This window comes from Carassius auratus, chromosome 9 (genome assembly GCF_003368295.1).
Source record: "Carassius auratus strain Wakin chromosome 9, ASM336829v1, whole genome shotgun sequence".
Lineage (NCBI taxonomy): Eukaryota > Metazoa > Chordata > Actinopteri > Cypriniformes > Cyprinidae > Carassius > Carassius auratus.
The window spans coordinates 13,869,029-13,895,153 of NC_039251.1; the positions used below are offsets into that span (position 1 = coordinate 13,869,029).

At 35.8% G+C, this 26,125-nt stretch overlaps 1 protein-coding gene across 5 annotated transcripts in view; it reads left to right on the forward strand.

Annotated features, from left to right (window-relative positions):
* The first annotated feature begins 2,241 nt into the window (after positions 1–2,241).
* Positions 2,242–26,125, forward strand: part of LOC113108443 (DNA-binding protein SATB2-like) — a 44,106-nt gene continuing 20,222 nt past the window's right edge. The window contains exons 1-4 of one of the 5 annotated variants that reach the window (XM_026271574.1): positions 2,282–2,374; positions 3,894–4,081; positions 12,775–12,990; positions 16,450–16,632. In XM_026271574.1, coding sequence (XP_026127359.1) covers positions 12,819–12,990; positions 16,450–16,632 — 355 coding nt within the window. In that variant the 5' untranslated portion in view covers positions 2,282–2,374; positions 3,894–4,081; positions 12,775–12,818. Of the gene's footprint in view, positions 2,375–2,441; positions 3,725–3,893; positions 4,082–12,774; positions 12,991–16,449; positions 16,633–26,125 lie in introns of those variants that run through there. The other 4 variants (XM_026271572.1, XM_026271575.1, XM_026271573.1 and 1 more) reach the window with 4 other exon arrangements.

Genomic DNA, 26,125 nt, shown 5'->3' on the forward strand with positions numbered 1-26,125 from the left:
ACCTGAGTTTCCATCTATGCAGGTGGATTATCCGTTTGTATAAATTCAGCATTCATTTATAATTTTTAATCTCCCACAACCTTCTATTCACCTCACCCCTGTGTATAAGAAAATATTTCCCTCAATACAATGCGATTCAATAGGCTACAACTAACAATAGCTACAATTGCACTGGAATCATGGTCATTTGAGGTGTAGTTTTGATTCTGACCACTAGACGATGCTATTTCCACATTTACATTTAGATCAGTCAGTGTAATAAGCAATGACCTGGAGGCACGATCCCCTTTTCAACACAGACATAACTCATACAAAACGACTAACATTTGTTATTCGAGATTATGCTGATGTTAGCTTTTGTCAGGTGAAGATACATTCACATTTGTATTGTGATTTGCGAAAACTGATAGCCTACTTTATTATTATTATTATTATTATTATTATTATTATTATTATTATTATTATTATTATTATTATAATAATTATAATAATAATAAATCTTCACTTATTTTAAATGAGTCGTTCACTGTCGATCTGCATTAACTTGCCATAAAACTTTGTATTATTTACGGTTTCCCCGGTTGTTTTAATGAATTATATTTCTGGGACGTTATTAGGACGAAAATTGCAGATATTATTAATTAATGGCCCCATATTTTACCAAAACAAATGGTTAAATCTTTGATCAAACGTGCATTCAATAGATTTCAGTAATTTACTTTGAGACAATAGCCCAGGGAGTTGTAAACCGCCACGTAATTATTGTCTTTTTCACAGATTCGTCGGGGAAATTACATCTTTTCAATTATTTACTTTCTCAAACTGAATTGTTTTCTTGTTTCCGAAGTCTCGGGAATATATATTTTTAATTGTTTCACGGTTTGACTCTTTCTGCCTGAATGTTGTTTTGATTTGAAGTAGTCAGCTAATTTTAGATCCCAAGTTACCCAAGAAATTGAAAGTAGAGAGCTCATGGGGACCGTAAGAAAGATGTTCAAAAAGGGTTCCAAAACCAGAGCTCAATAATTTAGTTGTGCTCAAGACAACAAGCTTTTGCGTGCAATAAGTTCACATTAATTAGAGAAGCATTTTCCACGACAAATAAATGTTCAACCACAGTAATGTTCTTTCACAATTGGTGAAAGAGTGTATCAGTGTCATAGCTATTTATTATTGTTTTTGTAATATTTATAAAAAAATAAATTTATATGAACAGTTACAAAGCATTTTAACCAATATAATGTAATATACAAATATAATATAATACAATTTAGAAAGAAACACTGAAACTGTATAAGTTTAGATACAGGTCATAATAGGTAATTATATTTTCTAGCATAGTGACAGTTTTGTATAGACTATTACGCCTGAAATCAATCAATCTATCTATCTATCTATCTATCTATCTATCTATCTATCTATCTATCTATCTATCTATCTATCTATCTATCTATCTATCTATCTATCTATCTATCTATCTATCTATCTATCTACAGAGAAAGCAAGAGAAAGTGCGCGCTCTGTGATTTCAGGGTAGGCTATAAGATGTTTATGATTTTTATTTAACATGTAAGATATAACGAACAACAATCTAATCATTTTGGATTCAAATATTTATCCAAATATTTAGATTATAATTTTGTAAATAATTATGATCGGATCTTTGTTTGTCTCTTTGAAAATTGCAAAGGCTTAAAATGTGCGGTTTTTCAAAAGAGGACGAGACATTGATGATTACATTATTATTATTGATGTTTAACTTTTGTTTTCTGTTTTCCTATGTAATATAAAGACATTTTATCAAACGAAATATTCGTAATTTAACCATAATGTTACTTTTGATTAGTTGTGAAAGTAAAAGAGCATGTTGTTGAAACAAGCTTTAGCTTATGGGAACATTCTTGTAGATGTTTTCAATCTCTCAGTGACCACCAGCTTGAATGCCACTATACATCAAAATAGGAATTGACCAAAGTTTATACGAAATGAACAGGCTCTGCTTCATATTTTATTTATTACTGCGTTTTGTCAAATTCAACGTCGAGTACAGTTAAGAAGTGACATCCAACTCTTTAATGTGTTTTTTGTGGCTTCATTCAGACCAGCGGACACAAGAATTTCAAGTTCCACATCCTAAGGTCGACTGCATGATTTAGTCCGTATTAACAACACTATTCCATTTAGCATTTTACCTGCCACGCAACGCTGCGACACCATCATCATCGTGGTCATTATCTTGTATTATAATAGTGACGAATGAGGTTGGAGAATCAGCAGCGTTCGCTCACACACCCCACAGTGTCTCAAAGCAGCAGAGCAGCCAACAGCACACACCATTGTGCAGTTAATGAGTTCTCATTAAACCATCACAAAGGTAAGGTTTTTTTTTTTTACAAACATTTGAATGATGCCTGTAAATCTGAACGTCTGCATGCATTTTAATATCCATGTGATGCATCTTATTTGTGGCTTTAAAGGCTACCAAACTAAGTGCATAGTTGTAGAATTTAACAAACATTTGTGTAGGATCTGTTTATATTGTCTAGAACGAGTGTTCAGGTTTGACAGCTTGTATGGTGATTTGAATGTGGTGAAAGCATGAAGACAGAGAGATCCTAAAACATTGGGCTTCGACATGCACTATGCTCTTTTTTTCCCTGCCCGTGTTCCAGTATTACTTGTTTCTTTTGGACACCACCGCTTCCAGCGCACATTACAAACCGTTTCACAATCTAGAAGATTTTCAGGCTTTATAGCTTACGACTTGTTGAGATTGTGTCATTTGTGCTGTTGTGAGTTGTCCTCTCGATTTAAGATCACCAAAGATGAGTCTGTCACTTCCAATGTGCTAGAGAAATCAACCATTAGAAGATTATTCCGTTAAAACAATAACAACTCCGCTATCGACTCAGAAACTACATTAGCTGTATTTTAAGTAGACGTTTTTTTTTCATTAGCCTATACGTTTTAACATTAACCCACAAATCCAGACGACATGAGATTGCACGTTGCATACTTTCTTCTGTATGTTCTTATCTTTAACGCCTGTAGTGCAGAACAGTCATCATGTCTGTGTAACTTTATTTGATTAACAAGAGAACATTTACAAGACAGCGATGCATTCAGATCGCGTAAAATGCTTTGAAAAGAGATGCCGGTGTGCAAGTGATCTGAAACAGCTTTTCAATAGAAATGCAAGCTAATGATGGAAGTAAAATTATAGCCAGCTTTTGAAACGGATGTCAACACAGACCGCCCCAAAATAATAATAATACTAAAAATGTAAAAAACAGAAGTCAAACTAAGAAGCTAAACAGAAATTCAGCCGCTGTATTGATAACTTCTACGTGGAGTGCATTAATTACTTACCTTGGACAGCCTCGTCCCTCCCTCCCTGCATGTCACACTTCCACGTTTGCTCTCCAGTCCTCCTCCCCTCCCACTCCCCTCTCCTCTCTCGCCTCTCCGTCAGTCCGCGCGCCGCGCAAGGGAGAGATTGAAAGTGACACACTCACATTGTTGCTCTTGAGATTTCACGCCGCTGTAATAGGTAATGTCCGCATCGCACAAAACAGACCGTTGACGTCTGTTTTAGCTCGGTTTCTCTTTGTGTGCATGCAGCAACATAGATGAACGTTTTTTAGATTTTGATGTTCTCTTTACGCCCGCTGCTGAGGTTTTCAGTTCTGCCACGGACACTCGTGACTCAAACTCGCGGTAAACGGTGAGCAAGATTCTGTACTGCCGGAGAGATTGTCGTCGGTCGCCTGTCGGAACTTCTCGGATCTCTGTGCTGTGTTCAATCTCGTGCACTGTCCTCTCTCTCTCTTTCTCTCTCGCTCTCTCTCTCTCTCTCTTCATGCTGTCTATCTCCTGCTACCTGTACCCCTCAGCTCGGAGTCTCTCAGTTCCAGTGGCTCAGTCACAGCGCACAGTGCACGGAGCCCAAGTGTCCAACACCGAACCCGACCGTATTCAGTCCTCCGCGAGGCAGCGAGAAGCCCAGCCCTGGATTCAATACTTTTAATCAATGGACAGAGCCCTCTCAACGGCCAACCGAGGTACCGACACGCCATAAGCAGTAAGTGCCACAGAAAGAACTTTAGTCTACTTTCATCCGATGCTTCTCACATTCATGTAAACTGCTGCTGTAACTGTAACAGCAGGTTCCATTTAGAACTAAGTAGCATTTCGAAACCGAACTAACTATTCTGAATACAGATGAACATAAATGTTGTGTTTGAAGATAAGCGGTAAATTCGTGGAGGCCTTTAAAAAGAAAACAAGTGTAGGCCTTTTAAGCAGTTTACAAGGCCATGTTTACATATTCCCACTTCCAGCTTACTTTTCCTTAAGACACGTGTATTTTTTATACGTATTTTAATAATTAAATAATGTTGCTCAAGGTTATAAACCTTAGCTTTGAGTGACTGACGTTGAAGAAATAAAACGCATCGGACGAGAGCAAGAACGTTCAATGGATCGTTTCGTTTTTCTGATATTGACCACAATATTCATGTTGTTATTAAACAGCTCAATAATAATAATAATTTAAGATGTTTTTTCTGTATGAGTTTATTTTCAAATATAATTGCAACACACGAATACTAGCATCTTGTAATTATGTTTCAAAAGTTCAGAAGAGGAGCACCGGAGTCATGCACCTTGTGCACTGTCGATCGTGTGGAATTTTTAACAGTAACCTTTTCTTTGATGAATATAATATAGCCTAATTTGTATATTCGGTTAAAGTTAAAGCATTGATTTAATAAACCTGTCGAGATTGTCTGATGAAATATAACTTTTTACTGACGAGAGTGTTTAAACTGTTTAGAGCCCTTGAGGTTGAGCTGGTTTAAATAATAATAATAATAATAACAATAATAATACTAATTAATAACAATAATAAAAAAAATATATATTTTTTTTTTAACAAACAAAAAGCTAGCGAAATAATGCAAAATTAGGCTATTAAACATTCTGAAAGCATTTTTTTAAGGGGAAATCCCGATTTTACTCCAGGCCCTACAAGATTAGGCCTCAAGTTAAGCTTCACGTGTGTGACTTTTATGTCTGTGGTCTCTTCGCCCTCAAGTCGTGTGTGTGTGTGTGTGTGCGCGTGTGTGTCTGTATCTGTGTCTGTGTTTGTGTGTGTATGTGTGTGTATGTGTGTGTGTGTAATTGGCATTTTCAGATTTTTTTCTTCTATGAGAGGAATCTGAGACTTAATTTCGAAAACGTTATGCTATTATTAAAAACAAAGCTACTATTCTGTTAAATGTGTAAAATAATTTTCAGCCTTGAGAAAATGACGCTCATGGTTAGTTTACCCGCAACTTTTTTTCGTTTAGTAATATTGTTATTGCACTGTTTTTTCTGTTGTTTAAGATTGTTGTCACATGTGCTTGTATACATTAAAATAGCTGACAATATTTAACTGTTTATGTTTTGTTTTAAGTACCCTACCTCACGTTGTTATAAAAAGCTGCTGATTGAGTTTCTATTCTTTATGAGGAGGCATGATATTATGATCGTTTTATTTAACGAAAATTACTTTTAAACTCTTGTGTTTCGATTAAATTGAAACAAATTAAATTCTATTAAATTATATTTCGAATTTATTTAATTATTATTACTATTTTAAGTGAGGCTGGAAACTCTATAAAGACAGTAATTTAGGTGTAAAACCTAACACAGACACGCAGCACATAATAAATCAGAATAAGACAACCAGACAATGCATTTTTTTATCATCATCTGAAAGTTCAAGATGTTTAAATTTCCCAAGTTAGAAATAATTGCAATGAGACGAAATAAACCTGTGATCTGCGTTTGCTTAAGTAGCAGGTAGCCTATAGTATGAATCATTTGAGCGCAGAAGTACTCATAAAAAGTCAAAGATTTCATGTCACTGTTTTTCCAGAACGCACAATATTCCTCTTTTAGTAGGCCTGCACATCTTTGAAGTGGAAGAGATTGAGCCTTTTCCCTTACAGAACCCGTGGATTTCTCTTTAGTATAAGGATGATGGATGTTAACTAAATCGTCTTTGCTTGAAGCAAAAAAAAAAATAAAAAAATAAAAAATAAAAAAATGAAATGAAATAAAATGAAATGGAATCGCTATCCCTCTGTTGTCGAAAACAATACACAATTAGATAAAAATGGAACCATAATCCCGAAGACAGCTGTACTCTTATTAGACACTGAACTCTGAAGTAAATAGTTAAATAAAAAAAAACGAAAAAACACATGCCGAGTGCACATGATTTGTTATTATATTACATGCGATATTTTCCCCCTGTCAGTTCAAACTCTCAGTTATGTATACATAACTTTAAAACTTTACAGCAATGTATTTGAAGAGTCACTCACAAAATCATGACTGTGCAAGAGGGGGGTATGGTTGCTATATAGCTGCCATCAGCGGTAGAGATCATTCTGTTTCTTTTTAAAGTTACATTGATGTATCCATTATTCATTTGCACAAACTTGGCCCCAAAAGCCAACGGAGACGTTTTCTTAACCAGGACCAAAAGGAAAAACAAAACGTTAATTAGCCTCCGTAACAGAGAGGCTCTATACGTCTCAGTAATTTTGCAATAGATGGAAGCCTCCGAGGATACTTTAATCTCGCGCTTTGGGGAGCCCATCAAAATGGAGACAATCCAGCATTTATTCACGGCATGTTTTCTCCAGCCCTATACCTTCAGGGACTTCAGGGAGAGTTCAGCGCCAGATCCTATTTACTTTAGTCTATACTTACTATACCTGTTAATTATTTTGTCGTTATATGGAAGGCAGATACAGTTTTTAGGTGCATAGAAATGTCAAAATAAATAAATAAATAAATACCCTTCACACAGCGAGAAACCACGTGAGCCTATTACAATAGCAGTGCCTTGTTGCTTTTATAAACCGGCTACTTCATAACTCTGATATTTGACAAAATTTCAGTAAAGCATTAGCCTATTTATTATTCAAATACTTGAAACGTCATTCTTCCGCTGGAAGGTCCCTGACGGATTAAACCGGGCTTTAGGGTTCCGAACAGTGATTCACAGATGCACATTTGTAAAGTTAACAGGTGTTTGTGTCATTGCTGTTTTTATATTATGTGTCTTAGCAGGATTGGAACACTATACCGGAAGACAAACTCGCTGGACCAGAAATATTCGTTTAGTAGAATAGGCTTAATATTAATTCGCAGCAAATAGCTCGTCAAGGCCTAATTTGGATTTGAACGCAATTCCTTCGAGTTTGATAACATTATAATTTAGCAAATTTATTTTGTTTAACACTATTATTATTATTTTAAATAAATAAATAACTATACATTTTTTCTCTTCAGGATTTTTTTTTCTTTTTTCTTTTTCTCAGAGATATGTTTTTTCACTGTCAGCTTCTGGATTGCATACATCAAGTCTCGGCTAAGATCGTTTCGATCGTTATTGACCATAGAAAAATACTGTCATGCCTTTTATTTCTCATTAAGCACCCTATCAACTAACTCTTTAGTTTAATTAACTTTTTTTATTATTATTCAAACAGTTAAACATGAAAAATTCTCAAAACAACAAAAGTTTAAAATGTAGGCCTACATTGTACAAATATCAAGTTATTGTTTTAACCCACAAATATTGTCTTTAATATTGTAAGATTATTAAACCTTTTTTTTTTAAACATATGACAACTTGAAATTTATTTTTGCCTTGAGGGCACCATTCAGCCTTTCACACCAAATGTCTTTAGGCTAGTTGACTCTTACTATGCAAACATGGTATTACTGGTATCAAAATTTGAAAGTTTAGTTTAGAGGATGTAATTTAAAAGGTTTAAAACCTTGTAAAACCACTGCTAGAAAAGTCACACATTTTTGTAACTGAATTTTTGACTCAAAACCTTACTGAGATTTAATCCTAGTGACAACTTTCCTGTGTGACAGCTAGCCCCATATATTTATATATAAATATATATCAAACCATTTAACACTACATACCTAAATCCAGACCGCAGTCACCGACTCTGTGTGTGTGTGTGTTCATGTGTGTTTTATAGCCCTGCTCAGTGTAGTCTACCATGTGTGATTTTTGTGAGTCAATGTGTGGTCCCTGGAAGTGTCAGAGCAGTGAGCCTGCTCTGTGGTTTCTGTGTGTTGAGTGTTTGTGTACACTTGTGTTTGTCCGTTTTAGTCTATGTGAGAGTCAGAAAGCAAGGCATTTAGGGAGAACATAATAAACTGCTGCTCACTCTTTATCTTTTACTGTCTAAGATGTATATTAGCAAACTAAATGTGCTTCCCGGATGATCTGTCGAACTTTCTCTTCGTATCTGAATCAACATATTCTCCACACATGTCCAGTACACTTGAACTCACCCACATTATTGCAACTGTATTTGCCAATTCAGTAATATCTTATGAACACTTATTCCCTTCCATCTAACAGGACATTACCTTTTAGTTCATATAATCATAAGATAAAATAAATATATATATATATATATATATATATATATATATATATATATATATATATATATATATATATATATATATATAAATATTTACTCATACATCCAAGAAAGTCTCAGTATCGTGCTTGTCTTACTTATGTATATTTCCAGTGTAATCATCTGTCTTGGTTACAGTTTGATCTGTCATCAAATTCATGGGTGATAAGCTGCTATCTATGTATTCTTCCCTTCCCAACGCACACACCTGTGAGACACCGAGGGGCCTTCAATACGAATCCCTCAACCATCTTCACCTGCTTTATCTATACCCTGACTGAGCCGATGCTTTAATAACCCTGCAATAAATGAGTATCACAGCCCTATTCCCTGGTCAATAAGGTTAACGCCTTTACATGTCGTCAACACAAAGATACCACGATACCACCAGGTTCTGAACAACACACGGCTTTATCTCATTGCTCATTTGCATACGTGGCTCTATTAGTTGTTATTAACTGTAGTCGGGTAAAGGGCTTTTATTACTCTGAGTTGGAAACGAGCAAGAAATTGGACACCCTTGTCCTGCCAAACAGTCTTTTCCATACCTAATTTGTGAAATTGCTTTTAATGTCATCTTTGTAGTCAACATTTCTCCTTCTCTTTTTTTTCCCAACCTTCTGCTTTTTTTCTCAGCGTCTCTCAATATCGTTCTCTTCTCTGTGTATACTGACTGACAGTGTGAGTATAGTCAGATCAGCAGTGTGTCGTTTACTGCCCTCAGTTTCCTGTGTGTGGTACAACTGGCAGAGGCCACTCTCATTGCCAAAGAAAAGAGTGCAATGTGGAGGGGAGAGGAGGGTTAGCAGAAAACGTATATCGCATGCTTAGGAGAGAGTCTCTGCAGTGTGGTCGTCGTAGTTTGGAAATTTGAATCTCATGGGATCGGAGTTCTGTTCCACTCCCTCGTCTGGCTTCTCTCATCTACCCCTAAACATAACAGTCATTAGTTATGTTTGTAATGTGTGGCTGCAAGCATTACAAATAAAAATGAAACCGTGTATCTGGTGGTGAATACCTATTGGTAAAACACTCAAATGTAAGGTGCTGTGTATCTTTCAGTTTCATGTTGCGTGTCATTTGTCAAGTGGGCTGGTTACTATGTATGCTTTTTTATTAGCATAGCTATAAAATAGCTGTACTATTTTACATGCTATAACCTATATTTCATAGTTCTTCCTGCTATTAATCTCCTTACTTTAAGCAATTTCTTAATCTTGAATCAAGATCTTGTTTTCATTTTTTTATCTTCATAATCTTTGTTGATTATTCTAGATAACTTGCATTGATTAGACATTTATCTCTATTTCTAATTGATGCTGAACAGTTGGAAGGACGGGGATTAAACAAGTCCAATTACACTTTTATGATGACTGTAAATTAAATAAAACTCCGTCATCATTTTCAGTCCTTCATGTTGTTCCAAACTTGCATGACTTTTTTCCTTCTGTGGAGAATAAAAAATGAATGAAACAAACAACAACACTGACATTATCAATATATCTTACTTTGTGTTCTGCAAAAATGAGGGTATATAAACAGTGAAAATAGGCTCATTTTCGGGTGAACTTTCCCTTTAATAACCTAATGTAATTCATGTGATTATGCTTTATAATCTTCTAATGGTTCGTTTTAATTTAGAAATAAATAAATGAGTCATTCGGTCATTTTTTTTTCCCAATCTGTTGATGAAATAGAGGAATACACTCTCTGTTGATAAAGCTTTGATGAAGCCGTCTCACCGTTAGCTCAGCAAAATCTGGATGAGATCTTGTGGTGCTGAATTACAGAGCTTTTACCAGCATAATCACACAATCTCTTTCACCTCACATTTGAGTTCATGAATTCCAAAACCTTGAATCACAGTAGTTTGTTGCAAAAGTGTCCAAAGTAGTGTATCATAACTGTGAGAGTGCCTCTTCCATATTGTATTGATTAGTTACAGCAGGTGTGTATTGACCAGAAGAAACTTTTACAGCACTGTCTTTGCATAGTCAGTGCCATCTCCATCCGTGAGTGATGGGCAGACACACTGGAGCTGTTTTATCTCCCCATCAAATATTTGCCGGGGTGGAGGAGGATCAGAAAGATAGAGAGAGAGCGAGAGAGATTGGCATAGAGATGGGAGAAACGATTCAGACAAGGTCTTGATTGGGATCGGAAGACTCATTAAAATCAGGCAGGTTTAGACCTGTGAAGCCCAGTGAAGGAGGGAACAAAGACAACTCATCAGTGCCAGATGAACTAACACCGATAAAAGACTTTAAGGGTTGTAATACAGTGTGACTGGCAGGCAAACAGATGAAAAGCTCTCAGTGTCACTGATGGCACTGAACGCATCAAGTACAATGGCCATTGTGTCCGTTTGTGGTTTCATCCGTCAGATTTTCTCGCTCGGTTCCGTGCAAGTATCTGAAACATCTCGAGACACTTTTTGTGAAGAGATTTTATTTTACCCCTGGGATTGCAAGTCTAATGGGCAAGCCCGCATCGTAGACGAGCTGTTAATTAAATGCAGATCTGTTCGCCTCATACAGTTGAAGTGGATCACAGTGCTTTAACTCATAGCAGTGGGTTTTATCTGTTATATTTTAGGACCTTAGTGTTTTATTGTTACTGAAGTGCAGTATTTTCAAACTTTGATCCATTTTGAAAACTTTGGCATGACTAGCACAAGAGAAATGAGAAATAATAGCTGCATGCACACTGAGGGAATATCAGTTTTAATTGGAAAGCTGTGTTTAATGGGTGCTATTAATTTTGTATATACATGCGAGTGTGTTTTCATAAGCATGCATGTCCATTGTTGTAGTGTATTGTTCACACTTGAGCTCTATTAAACTGTCTCATAGGCTCTGTAAATTTCTTTTCTCCGTGTGCGTGTGTGTGTGTGTGTGTGTGTGTGTGTGTAAGTACAGTGTGGACCATCAGTTCTTGTTCCCTCAGCAGCACACTAACACATTTTTTTCCATTCAAATGCTCTGAAAGTGTTTTTCCTCCCACCCGCTTATTAAACTCTAAAGAATTCAGACACTTGATTTCTGGACCCGCATTAGGTTTTTAATCACGCAGAGGCTAATGTTTTTAATTTATTATTCATTTTGAAAATTTAGCTCCAGCTTGTAATTCTCTTTGGACTTTTTTATGTTCCATGATGATGTTTTTCTCATCAGGGCCAGAGAAAAGAATAATGTTTTCTGCATAACCACTTTGAGAAGAATAGCAGTGAGGGTGGACACTGAAATCTATCTATCTATCTATCTATCTATCTATCTATCTATCTATCTATCTATCTATCTATCTATCTATCTATCTATCTATCTATCTATCTATCTATCTATCTATCTATCTATCTATCCGTCCATCCGTCCATCCAACCATCCATCAGAATCCCTCTGTATTTAGGAAGTAATATGCAAATAAAAGCACTCCAGTGGGGAGTTTGTTCCTAGTCTTTAACTTTTGGCATGGGCTTAATACAGCCTGGCACTGACTCTGATGGACATTACCAATATTAAAGGTTTGGCTGAAAAACAAAGACCCTCGAGAGTTGTCCCCATGGAGCGCTATATGCATTCAGAAATACTATATTTGCACGCATGCATACACAGATATCATTTGAACAACTTAAAGTAACTTAATAATTCATGAAAACATTTTGAGCATCTTTGCTTTCATATTTGCCTAGAGGTCTGTCGTTTTGGCTACACAAACACATTTAAATGCACATACACATTCATTTACATTCCCCAGATGCTGGAGCAGAACGAGACACTGGGCCTCTGCTTTTTTGTTTGGTGATAGTGTTGATAAGATGCCAGCGTCCTCTTAAACAGTTCTCTGTATTTCAGGACATAGAGTTTGATGTCATTGTGTTGTTCTCTGTTAGCCCCTGTTGTTCAGTTTGTGAAAGAGTCAACAACAGAGAATACTTTGATTTGAGAGTCTCATGATCAGAAAACTTCTGAAGAAAAATGCTAATAGAATTGAATTAGTTATTTATAAGTTCTTAAATAAAATTTTATCTTAACTTAAATGTTATATCAATTGATTCGCTTTAGGGTTTCTTGGATTATCACACAATTTTTTCTGGGGTGTGGGGGGGATTAATAATTATATTATATATTATGGTATAATTAAGATTCCCATGGTTTTTCCAACTCATTTTTTTTTATTGAATATACAAAACAAGTTGTTCATATGAAAGTGTATGCATTGATATTGGCTGAGCTTTCATTAGGTCTCTGTCGACTCTTTGTTTCAGGTCCTTATCCTCTGGCTGGTGTTCCCCCTGTAGTGTGGAGGGGGATGGAGCGTGGCGGAGGAGAGAGCCCTCGTTTACGGGAGAGCCCCGAGCGACGTGGGAGCAGCAGTCCTGATATCGGCGGCCCCCCACCAAAGATGGGGCGTCTGGAGCTCAACGGCAGTCCCACAGGTCACCGCAGCCGCCACAATGGGGCCCCACAGAGACCTCTCAGTGGTAAGACACTGACAACTTTTACTGTAACTGCATTTATATCATATATGTTTTTTCTGCAATACCACACACTAGCACCGCAGCTTAATGTGCCTAGACCAAAAATTCTAACCTCTACACCAATGTTTCAACAAATATATTGTTTTTTAATTAGTGAGATAATTGTCAAAGCTTCAGAAAAAATAATAAAACATCAAAACTGTACATCTAGCTATGCATTTGTCCTGGTGCTTAATTTTATCTTACATTATTAAAAGAGCTGCCAATTGTGCAAGATTTAATACATTTAATCCCATACTTTACTATGGGGGTAGTGTGGCCACTAGAAACTCAGTAAATTAAGTAGACCTGATTTATTCCCCTTAGCCTGTTATTGACTGCTACAGTAACGTGTGTCAGAAGGGGGGTCATATTGATTACAGTGACCCCAACGAATTGCCACATACAGTGGTGTAGTCGCAGCTGTGAGTATTGAATATCTTTTAAATGTGTTTTTACACTTGGGTAGTTCACACACGAACTTTTTTTAATTCAGCATCAAGATTTTCACAAAATATGACATCAGATATTGCAATTTTTTCTTCAAGACAAGTTTATTTATTTAGTGTTCAAGTAGAGATTTGCATTTATTAAGCATCATACTACTAAGAAAAACAATTCTGGGCAAAAATATCAACAGTTATCTCATATGTATTATCTCACTTGTATTTCTCCTAAGAAACAAAGGTAATTTAATAGACCTTTTGTAAAATTTATTGTAATATGATAGTAGCACAACAGCTTTCAAAATAGACTATATAAGGAAATGTTGCTTGAGCATCTAATAAGTATATTAAAATGAAGGGTCATGTGACACTGAAGACTGGAGTAATGGCTGTTGATTAAATTATATTTTAAAATACATTATTTCAAATTATTATTGATTTTACTGTGTTGTGATCAAATAAATGCAGCTTTGGTGAGCATAAGAGAATAATTCTATAAAACCAACTCCAAAATTCTGAATGGTAGTGTGTGAGTGTGTGTGTGTGTTGTATTACAGTTTTAGATGTATAGCATACCATACAGCAGGATACTGCTTTTACTGTTTCAAATATGTCAACGTAACACATATTTTTCTAACGAAACATACAGTCTTTGTGCAGTAACACACAGCCTCAGCAAAAGTGTTATATGTCTCACATTGGGCCAAAAATTCACCAAGGTCAAGCTGTAATTCACCTTGACAGTGAACAATGTGTGTAGCCAATCATAAAGCCATATATCAGATATAGATTAGATTTTTTAGAGGCCAGAACGTTAACAACACATAGTTTGTATTTGTTCATGATTGTGTGTATGGGTGAGTATCTGGATGTAAACCTCTGAGGCAGATTTGATTTTGACAAAATATCTAAGTGAACAAACATTTCTTTCAAATGTTCTGGAATAGGTAGAAGAGGAAAGTTGCGGGGCTTTCTCTTCCTGTGCACTGGCAGATTGGTCAAATGGTTAATTTTAATCAGAGGTTGTCTTGAAACAGTCTTCTCCAAACCACAATGGAACACTGAAGAGTGGGCCACACACGAAACAGACATTGAAGCAGAATCACTCAGACACATGCCTGAAGTGCTAAAAATCTTTTTAAAAATCTTTTTTTTTTTTTTTTCAGCTAAAATACCTAAAACAAGATGGATTTACTTTTAAAAAAAGGCTTTAAAACTGGTGTTCAGGAAATATTTATATAAAAGTTTATATTTTTTTACCCCTTTCTTTTTTATACTATTAATATTTGTATCTAATGCATTAAATGTATCTTGTTTTAAAGCTGTTTAGCTTTCTTTATGAGAATCAAGAAAAAATAAAATAAAATTATATAAATATATAAATTTGTTGTTGTTGTTGTTGCTTGCAGTATGTTCTTAACTGCTCTATTTCATAATATTTCAATATTATTTAAATATTATCGTTGCTTTAGTCAATTGCAGTGTCACATCTTTAAATAAAGTATGAGAGTTAAAGTTTATAACTCAAAATAAAATGTTCAGGCATTAATGTGCATTAAAATATATAATCAAAGAGACCCAAAGACTTACTCAGAGTGAGTGTTGCACAGAAATGAAACACTCACACACACACAAACACACATAAATGAGTCAGACACAGGCTTCACACACATGCTGTTATCTTATGATGAAACCGTGCTCATACAGGGTACAGGGATGAGCCCATGGGAGCTAGAAAGAAAGAGAGAAAGAGAGAGGGGGACTGCTGGGAGCTGCTGTGTGTTGACAGTTATATTTCCCTGTTGGGGGAAATTCACTTACTTGAATTGGCATCGGCCCCTGGCCTGTAATTCACTCCATAAGAGCATTCTGAACTGGAAGCCAGGGTGATTAATGGAAAGGAAATAGAAATATAGGAATTGACTGATTAAACCAAGGGGCTTGGGGAACGGTGCATGAATGTATATGTATTTGTATGGAAGTGTGTGTGTGTGTGCATAAATTAGGAGAGAGTTTTGAACCGCTCTGCTCTTATTAGTACATCTGGGATTTTGTCTAATGCTTTCAACCTATCATTTCTAAGGGGTATTAATTAATAGCCAGAAAGCTTTTGAGCATTTCATAGAAATATAAAAAAAAAGAAGCAATGCATAGGTTAGGCCTAGATTTACAAGAGAAAACTTGGGTGGGATGTGTGTTTTTCAGACATCATTAGATTCTGCATACTTTTTCTCAACAAGCTGTGAATGACTATGCATCTCGACATCCCATTAAAAGACGGGACTCTGTACCAACCGAATCACTTGCCAACATAGTTTACAGGTTAATCATAAATGTTTTTAACTAAAATGTTAACAAAGCCAACACTACTAAAATAATGTGTTAAGTTACAGCGCAATGAGCCGTAACCTCAAACACTGAAGGGAGAAAGCTTTGCATAACCGTTGGAGGCTCATGCAACTAATTTTATTAAGTGACCCAGCCGTTAGCACGCAGTCCATTGACTTGAGGACATATCAGCTCAGCTGCACTGACAAAGTGAAGGGAGGCACCATAAAAAAAAATGATAACTTTAATCAAGTATAATGCTGCTGGTTTGATGGCTGGTTGGATACACAATCTGAACGGCTTGTTCATGTTGACTATTTGCATTGGGCTGGGAAACCTAAGACAAGCGATTGACCCTGGTCACCTAATTCAAATGCAAGTAATGAACATATTAATCATTAATGATTTCTAATGAAAACACTTCTCTTGTGAAAAGCATGTGGCAACTATTCAAAATAATGCCATGCTTTAGTTGCGAATGAGATTTAGACAGGAATATTTACAGTATGGAAATGAGTCACATTTGTAGAATATCAGCTAAGTCACTGGACTTTATTTTTAGCCAATAATAATGAAGTAATTCAGCTCTTCTCACTTGACCATTGTTTCTCTAATTATTTCTATACCGTGTTTCTCTCCTGTATTGCAGGTCTGATGATTCCAGTCTTCTGTGTGGTGGAGCAGGTGGATGGAGGGATGATATCAGATGGAGAGAGCCGGGAGGAACATGCCGAGTTCGTGCTGGTCAGGAAAGACATCCTCTTCACTCAGCTGGTTGAGACTGCACTTCTCGCCCTTGGATACTCCCACAGTTCTGCAGCCCAGGCACATGGTGAGTTCAACATTGGCCCAGACTCAGTGTATGTTCAAAACAGTTGATGAATTCAGTTATATTCAGTTAAAGTTAATAAAATAAAATAAAAATAATGATTAGAACTTGACCTTCCATTTCCGGTGACAAATTAGAACAATATCAGGTATTTTAACTTTTTATCTTGATTTACTAACAAACTGCCAATGTTTTGATGCCAAAAAATTTCTAATAAAAATCTGAGAATTGTGCTAAATTGTATTGAATGTGCACTTAGTAGCATAATTTAAATCTTAAATGTATATATAAAAAAAAAAAAACTGCAGTATAATCTTAAGGAAAAAAAGACCTCTTGAATGTATATTTTAAGAGAGTACAGTTTCATGACTTTTTCCGAACACACTTAAGTATACTTTTAAAAGAGTACACTGTGTAATGATGTCAAATTAAAACATTTACTTTAAAGTACATTTACAAGTGAAGTTAATTTTACATTCATGTTTTAATAATCTTTTAATAACATAATAAAGCAAAGTACCTGAGTATAATATAATAATTATTTATTTTTATTTTACCCGTAGTGTTTTATTTTATGTTTTAAATGTGCTAAATTGAATTCAGTAGAATTTATATTGAGGTATATATTTGTTTATCATAAATGTTTGTCAGTACATTTGGCACTTTATTTTAACCATCTTTCAAAAACAATAAAAGTAATTATGAAATTACATATAAAATGTTCTTCAGTTTAGTTTGCAAAATATCAATTTAAATAACAATGAAATGCAATTAAGTATTTGAAAACATTACATTTATCTCCCACTTAAAGCTGCAGTCCATAACTTTTTTTATTTAAAAATTATCAAAATCAATATTTGAGCAAGTACATAACCAGCCAGTGTTCAAAACTATCACCTTACTTTACAGCTTACAGCTTAAAATAATGTTTTATAATTTAAATGGTACTGGTAGGTTTTGCGGGAAATTCTAGCATGGTGCTGTGTCATTACGTCACGTTTGTAAACATAAAGAAGTTTCCCGGATACTCGACTATCACATGAGATGATCCTGCAGGTGGCGGATTGTTTAATTATAGCCTATTCCCACAGAAGCTTTTGATATCGAGATTTGTAAACACTGAAAAACTTTTGTTCATTGCTAGTTTGTGATACCTAATTCATTAATTAATGTTATTATGGAATGAAACTTATGAAAATGCTAAAGAATCTTATTTATTTCTGATATAATTGGATGCCATGCAATTAATCTTTGTAATCATTACATAAAACATACTCTTTCGATTATATTTCAGGCACTATGATAAGCAGTGTACAGTATATATTGCACAGTATGCAGTAAGAAGTATGCTAGTTCTCAATTCCTTTACAGTTCAAAGCGATTAGAGTGGCATGGAGTGCAGAGAGGAGGTCCGGCTGTTGAGATGTTGACAGGAGGATATACTGTTTTGGGCTAATGTGTCTGAGAACACTGAGGAGGAAGAGCATTTGTTCAACATAACTGAATCACAGACAGTCTGAAAATCTCATTAAACAAGAACAAAGGATATGGCGAGGCAAAGAATGCGGTGTTTTCACGTCACCAAAAGATGCGTGTGAACTGTATTTATGCATATGTGGTAACTTTGTGGCAATGCATGTTTGTGTCAGCTCGAGGTCTTTGTGCTTGCATAGTACGCGTTCATTTTCTGTGTGTGTTTGTGTGTATATATGGAGAATGTTTATGAGTGTGCGGGCCAAAGAAGCAATATAATGCTTTAATTTATTGTTGTACACATGATCGTCATCTCCCAGAAGATTGAGAGTTTACTTGTATTCTGTGAAGTATGAAGAAAATGTAAAACAGTCATTACTTTATGTTGATCTGCTGCAACAAAAGACATCACGATTTACTTCATAGGTTGAGCATTTTGCCATTTTTATGTATTGTTTGTATTCACAGTTCACGGTCTGTACGTCTGACTAGAATAGAGTTTGTTGCGCGATTTGATAGTGCTGCAGTTTATTGAAAGTATTGTCAGAAAACAGAGAGCGAAAATTGAAGGCCACATTTCAACCTTTAATTAAATGATCATTTAAGTCAGGCTGATGAAATGTCTGCTACGTTTTTGTAGTGATTGTAGTTTTTAAAATGAAATGCTGCGTGGTTGTGTTTGTGTGTGACTGAAGCTTGTTATTCATCAAAAATAATGTTAAATAAGCAAGCTTTTCTCTTTTTTTGACAACTAAATATATGTAGTAACAAAAACAGAAAAAAACATGAGTCACGCGTAGGTCAACAGTGTGTCTTTAAATTCACTCGAAGCGCCCTTTAGAGATTCCTTTGAAGAGCCAAAAACAGATCAATATGTTACCCACACAGCGACTCGAGCCATTTGCGTAACCTCCAAAAATACCGTTCTGTGCTATAAAATTCAACAAGTATGCAAATTGATAGAAGCGGCATTATGATTGGAAAGGCAAAATAGTCCTGTCTGGCCCACACAATGGCGCCACATCTGTGAGGAAGTCCCAGACGCTACTCCCCTGAACACAGAATCACAAGCGGTCACCTCTCAGGACAGGACCAGCAGTGGAAAACAAACCGTTTAGGCTCAATATAATCCACACACCCTCACAGTGATCAGTTCAGATGAGGCCAGATAAAATAAAAGGAGAGGGATACGGCTGGACGCATACTAACAAGATTCTCTCATTATGGAGAACTGCACTGGCTTCAGTTTATTCCTAAAATGAGTAGAGAATGAACGATAGAATGAGAGAGGGAGAACGAGAACTCTCCTCTCAAATGAATACTTTTTGTTTTTAAAGCAAGCGTTTATGTTAAATGAATAATTTCTGGCTTAAATTATACATTTTTTCCTCTGCGGTTCACAACCAAAATTACACAGAGTCCCATCTATTTTCTCCCTGTTTGAATTGTGTCCTGCATAGCTCTCTCGTAGTGGTATATTTAAGATGCTCTCCCAGCACCGCTGCCTTTCTTTAATTAGCCTGACCAGTAATTAACTGGGAGATATTGTTTATTTCAATTATAAGGGTCTGAGTACTTTTATAGAATCGTATGGACAGACCTGTACTTTAAGGCTTCAGACAATTAACAGTGGTGATGGATTACAGCACAAATGCATTGTTGTGCTGCCACGTTTGACATTAAGCCACGGCAGGTCGAACTGGGCCAGTTTGATGAAAATACGCTCTGTTGCCTGATAGAGGCTCGAACCGTCCCTTCACATAATATTGAGCAATGACAGCTAACTAATTCCAAACTGTAGTGTGAACATTGGAGTGGCAACATGTGCAGATGATGTATCTGCTTCATACTTAAAGGGATAAATCACCAAAAAATGAAGATTCTGACATCATTTACCTCATGTGTTTTCCAAACATATGCTTTTTTTCTGTGAAAAATTGACAGTATTAACACTGCTCTTTTACATATAATGAAACCGTTATTTACGATTAATGTCATGCTTCAGAAACAACCAAATTAATAAATGAAAGCACCACAAACTAATGTAAACTAGCTGCAAAATGGAAAAACATAACTTTCATGACAGAATTTTCTATTTTTTTTTCAGTCTACGTCTTACTGTTTTGGTATCAAATGAAATTTAAAACTACTTCTGTCCTCAACGAATCTTTTAGATTTATGACCAAAGCAAGTAAGCTTTCCATCTGCCGTCTGACACACCTGGCAGCCAATCGGAAGCAAGTCAGTTTTTTCAATTTTATTGCCAGGGGTCTTCAATGCTCTGTCTTGTCTGGTCATTTATGACAGCCAGGTCTTTCCCATGCAAACTTTTATATTACGGTTAAACTTCAAAATAAAATGAATCTGTCCAATCCATAAATCTGTAATCTGGAGCATAGTATAGGCCTATGTATTATTTCAATATAAGAGCTTGGTATGAGTATTATTTCATAAGTCTATGGCATGTTGATATTATTTCTAATGGTTTTAATTCCAAATTTAGAAATTATGATTTCAACCGCCTTACTTTTAATAAAAGTTACCAAAAAAATAAAAAAATATAAACGGCTAAGACCAGGGGTCTCATTTATAAAACTGTCGGTAGATTTCATCCTAAAAGTGTACGTATGCACAAAAGCTAGATTTTGCATATGCACACAAATGTTCAGGTTTCTAAAAACATACATACACCAGAACCTGCGTAAAAATCCCTTTATAAATATAAATGCCATTTGTGCCAAACAAAATTTTTATTGTTAAAAATCATCCAGTATCTTTGTTATGTTTTAGCAAAAATATATATGAATAAAAATATATAAAAACAACTGTTTAAAATTGTTCTCAGATAAGTATTTTAGAATAGATTTGATCTCATTCTTTACCACGGGCCAAATAGTATTACAATTGTCTTAAACAATTCAAATCAAATTTAAATTTATGCAGTTTTGCTGGTAAGGTTAACATCTTTTAGCTATTTTTAGTCTATATTTATTGCAGTGTAAATATAATTGTCTGTCTTGGCGCGTCACTGACAAAATAGCCATTTTTTAAAAGAAAACATGCAAATTATAATTTTCTTCAAGTTGCATTCTTTAAATTCAGTGTTATTTTTCATCATGTTTTCAACACCTCTGTAAAGCTGCGGTTGTAGAGTAAGCTATTATCATTGGTCCTATACTGGACAATGGACCGTTCGACCTCTGAATCCAGCAGTGTCCACCATAATATCAAAGTAAGTGCCCATCATTAATCATTGTTCTTGCTAAAATATTTATCATAATATCTGTAGTTTAGTTTAAAGATTAATTATTGTGCACCTATAGCACTCCTCGCTGTCATTAAAACATAGCATGCCACAGGAAAATTATGTAGCCTATTGTTAATAAAATTGTGAAATTATGTTTTTTTGTAAAATTATGTAATTTCAGTGTTTATCTTCATTAATCTGAGTGGAGTATTTAATGAAAATTGATATATCAACATGAAAACAGAGTCTAAAATCATTGTTTACTTCATTACTTTTCTTACTCCAGGAAAAAGAGTTCATATGCATGGTCTAGAATGTCCGTACGCCGCATTCATATTAACGGCAAGTTTATTTTTTTATAAATCACGATATGTGCATGGAAAATTGCCTGTGCATGTTTCTATGCCCATTTTGTGCGTACGCAACGTATATAAATGAGACCCCTGGACTGTTCGATTTATGTTAATATATTGTTTCTCTAGCTGGTGGATCATCATCGCACAAAGCCTTTATGGTGACACAGGTTGATCTGATTAGAGAACTCTTTGGGTTAAATATCCCTTTAAAGGATTAGTTCACCCGAGAATGAAAATTTGTCCATCTTCTACTCACCCTCGAAGCATCCTAGGTATATGTGACTTTCTTCTTTAAGAATAATCCAATCTGAGTTATGTAAAACATTGTCTTTGATTTTCCAAGTCTTTCAGAGGGGGTAAGTGGGTGTTTGTTGTCAACAGTTCAGAAGACGTGAAATAAAGTGCGCCCATCTGTAATAAAACGTCCCTCACACGGCTCCGGGGCATGAATAATTGGCCCCCTGTAGTGAATCCATGTGTTTTTCTTTTAAAGATAAATATCCAGATTTCAAACGTAATAAACAATTTATTTCTCACTTTTGCTGACTGTTGGGAACCAGAAGACGTACAGGTGGATGTCATAGTACGTCAGCGCTGTGTTGTTAGTGACGAGCGCGGAGAGAGAACAAAATAAAACGCTGGTTACGTATTAAAAGGATGAGGATTTGTAAAGAAAACTTTGGAGGATTTCAAAACAAGCCAAGAGGAGACTGGTTTTCCTTTGCTCCTACATTTCCCAGAGGCGCATGCGATGTATACGTCCTCCATCTTCCGCCTGCACGTCTTCCGCGTCCCACAGTCAGCAGATGTTATAACGTTTGAAATCTGGATATTTATCTCATAAAAATGCATGGATTCGCTATAGCGAATATACAGGGGAATCTATATACAGGGGGCCTTTATTCACCCCCCGGAGCTGTGTGAGGGACGTTTTATTACAGATGCATGCACTTTATTTCACATCTTCAGAACTGTTGACAACAAACATCCGCTTACCCCCATTGAAAGGATTGGAAGAGCAAGGACAATATTTAATATAACTCTGATTGGATTGTTCAAGAAGAAAGTCACATACACCTAAGATGCTTTGAGGGTGAGTAGAACATGGACTAATTTTAATTTGTAATTAATTTAAAACTAACCCTTTAACAAGCCTTTACATTATGGCCCCCCAAAAGATCATTTATGAATTTATAGTATTTCCACCAAAATACTTATATCATAAAAAATATAGAGTTAAATGCTTATATTAGGATATTATAGTAAAACCATACAGTGCATTCTGGAAAGACAGATAGTAGTTATTAGGCCTGCATTTCCTATTTGATTTATTAAATCTATATAGATACATTATTAATGATTTTTTGTAACAGTCTGTGGTCTTCATGACTCATATAGTGGGGCGTCCATTTAGAACAGCAAACAGTCCAGTGCATCTATCCAAACTAGCTCTGCAGAGTAGTGTATGTGTACTGGGGAACATTTTCAGACTGTGTGTGAGGTTGTGTTTGTGTGTGCGAGTGTGTATGTATGGATACACATAAGCTTTAGCCAAGCCACCAGCCGACCACATTAAAGCCCAGCACTGGGAGGAGGAATTTTAATGTGGCAATGGGAACAATGGTTTGTACTGGGGGAGGAAAATGACAAGGAACAGATTCTTTCCAAGTTAAAAATGATTCATTAATGACACTACCACAAGGCTCTGTAATGCTAGCTCATACTGTAAATAGGAATACATTTAACCACTTTTTATTAGAACAGAGCTCTCTTTTTTTTAGATTGGTTGCAGTGAGCTCTCTAACACTTAACATGTGAATTAGGTAACCTCGCTGACATTCAACACTTACAGCAATTTAATGAATCACTGCTTAACTTAAAGAGCATTAATATCATCTCAGTTCAGTCTTAATTGATGCTACTGCTCAAAGTGGGAATACTCAAGAAGTGTGTACATGCATACAGCATTGCATGAGATAAAACAGCAATGTCCCTCAAAAATCAAAGCAAAACCAGTAATATAAACAAAGACTTGAAAAAGTAGGAAAGATCTTAAGGGGTGGGGGGAGGAGGGGGGCTTGCTTGGCACAATCACACAAATTGTCTTCATCTGTCTGACTTGCCTCTCGCCTTTAACTCAATGTCTGGAGAATACATCTCCACAAATACCTTTAGAACAAAGACAAGAGGCCTGTGTATCAGAGGATAGAAGTTCACTGTAGTTTCAAGGATCACCAACAGGGTCAGCTTCTCTTGTAGTGGTTGTCTGGGACTCCAGCGTACTGGGGGGTGCACAAAATAATTTATAATAAATACATTTTAAGTAAGCACAAGTGACAATCCTAGACCTTTTCCCATATAATCATTACATTTTCCTGATATCATAAATAAAAGTAGCAAAGACTTGACAATTTGCTTACATTTGACAGAAAAAGAAAATGAAAGAAAAAAAAATCATGCACGTTTAGAGCTTAAAGCACTTTTGCATGGCAAAACAGCATCTGTTAAGCATAATTTTTGTCACGCTTTCTAAAGAATAATATGGGGAAGAAATCCAGGCGCTGCTGATGAGAAGTACAATACAAGAAATAGGAAAAATCTAGATAAATTTACTTTCTATATAGTTATTAAATATAGTTTTTTCTATAGTTATTATTTATACATTTATTTTATATTTATATATTGAGGTGTTTTTATACATTTATAGGACCTATTTGGGCCATATATCAGTTTTTTTTCTTGCATTGTTTTCTTTTTCTTTATCCATTTGCAGTGGCTCTTTCTATTGTTCTACATTAAGACTATTTTATAAAACAATGAAGCCATGTTGATGATCTAAGTGTCTAAAGCTCTGCAAAAACACACTGGCCTTGTTTAGATTCTGACACTGATAAGCTCCCACAATCATCCAATAGTGGAAGAAAAGAGTGGAATAGGTCACACAGAATGTCTTGTTATCTTCTCTAGTCAAAACACAAACACTGAACTGAGGGAAACAATGGAGCCCTTGCTAATTTGCGAAAGCAAATTCTGTCCAAAACTAACTCTTTCAATCGGGCTTTAGTGGCAGCAATGGCATGACAGTACAGTGTCTGGATGGAGGTAAGTGATCCATCGGCATGTCTGTGTGTGATTGAGCAACTGGAGCTCTTCAGATGACACAAACAGCCTAAAGCACAAAAAAAGACAAAGAGAAAAAAAAAGGAATGAGAGAGGGAAGTTGGGCAGCGTCTGGGTCTCATTTAGTGGATAGTAATGTGATTAGCAATGTTTACTTTTCACAGCTTCAGTCAGTCCCTCCTTAGACCATGGGAAATACTTTTTGTGTGAGAGTTTGTGTTTTGTATCTCTTCATGGCACACACTTCGTTTTTCGTCAAGTTCGCTTCCTGTTGTCGGATGTGTTGAATATATACATTTGCGCAAGGGATGTACATCAACTGCACATGCACACGAGCAGTGCGTGTCGAAAAGTGTTTACGGACGTGTGCAGTGTTTGGAAAACGGTTAATAATGCAAAGAGCAAAGGGTCCGGTTTACATGTACGGCGCATCTTGACAATGATTGCGACATCTGGAAATAAATAGAGCGAAGGGCATAATAGATTCAGCTAATTCATTTTTAATAGCACAGTGTGGTTCTTGGAAAAAATTATGGCACCCTCAGTAGATACCACTGCTGCTTAGCTTTTATCCTGATCTGTAAGCTTATTCAGGTTCAGCATATTTAAAGGAAATACCACCACACAACTTTAAAGAGATAGTTCCCCCTAAAATGAAAAGTGTATTTTGTCAAATTAAATTAAGTGTCCTGTTAGATCAAAACTGTTTTTTTTTTTTTTGCAGCATATATAAGAATAGAATTTACTGCTAACCAATTTATAGGTTTTTACTGTAACTTTTTTACATTCTTTTAACATTACATTTTCTACTGCTTTTATGTTCTGCAGAAGAAGAATCAGTGTGGGATGGCCTTAGTTACCTGGAGTATTTACAAAACAATCAGACGGCTTCGTTCAGAAATATGGCTTTGTCTCATAGTGACACCCCGATTACAGATTACTCCTCAGCCATAAATGCTTGTCTCTTCCTTTGCACAACAAGAGGCATTTATAACAGTCAATTTGGGTTAATCATACAATCATTGACCTGTGTTTATGACGGCCCATTAATGGAGAGGGGGATTGGGGGTGGACGTAATTGTCAGAGGCAGCGATGCGCTAGACGAGCTCCTGCTTTCTATATATATATACTTTGGCTGTAAAAGAGCCACAGGCCCACAGTTATTGGTGCAGCCCTCAGTATGTGTGTTAGCTGCTTTTTCCTGACCTGATAAGTATTTAATAGATAAAGCCTTATCATTGGTGCTATTGTTCCTTGCTGTCCTCTTTTATAGCACAAGATGAAGCTCTGTAGAAATTA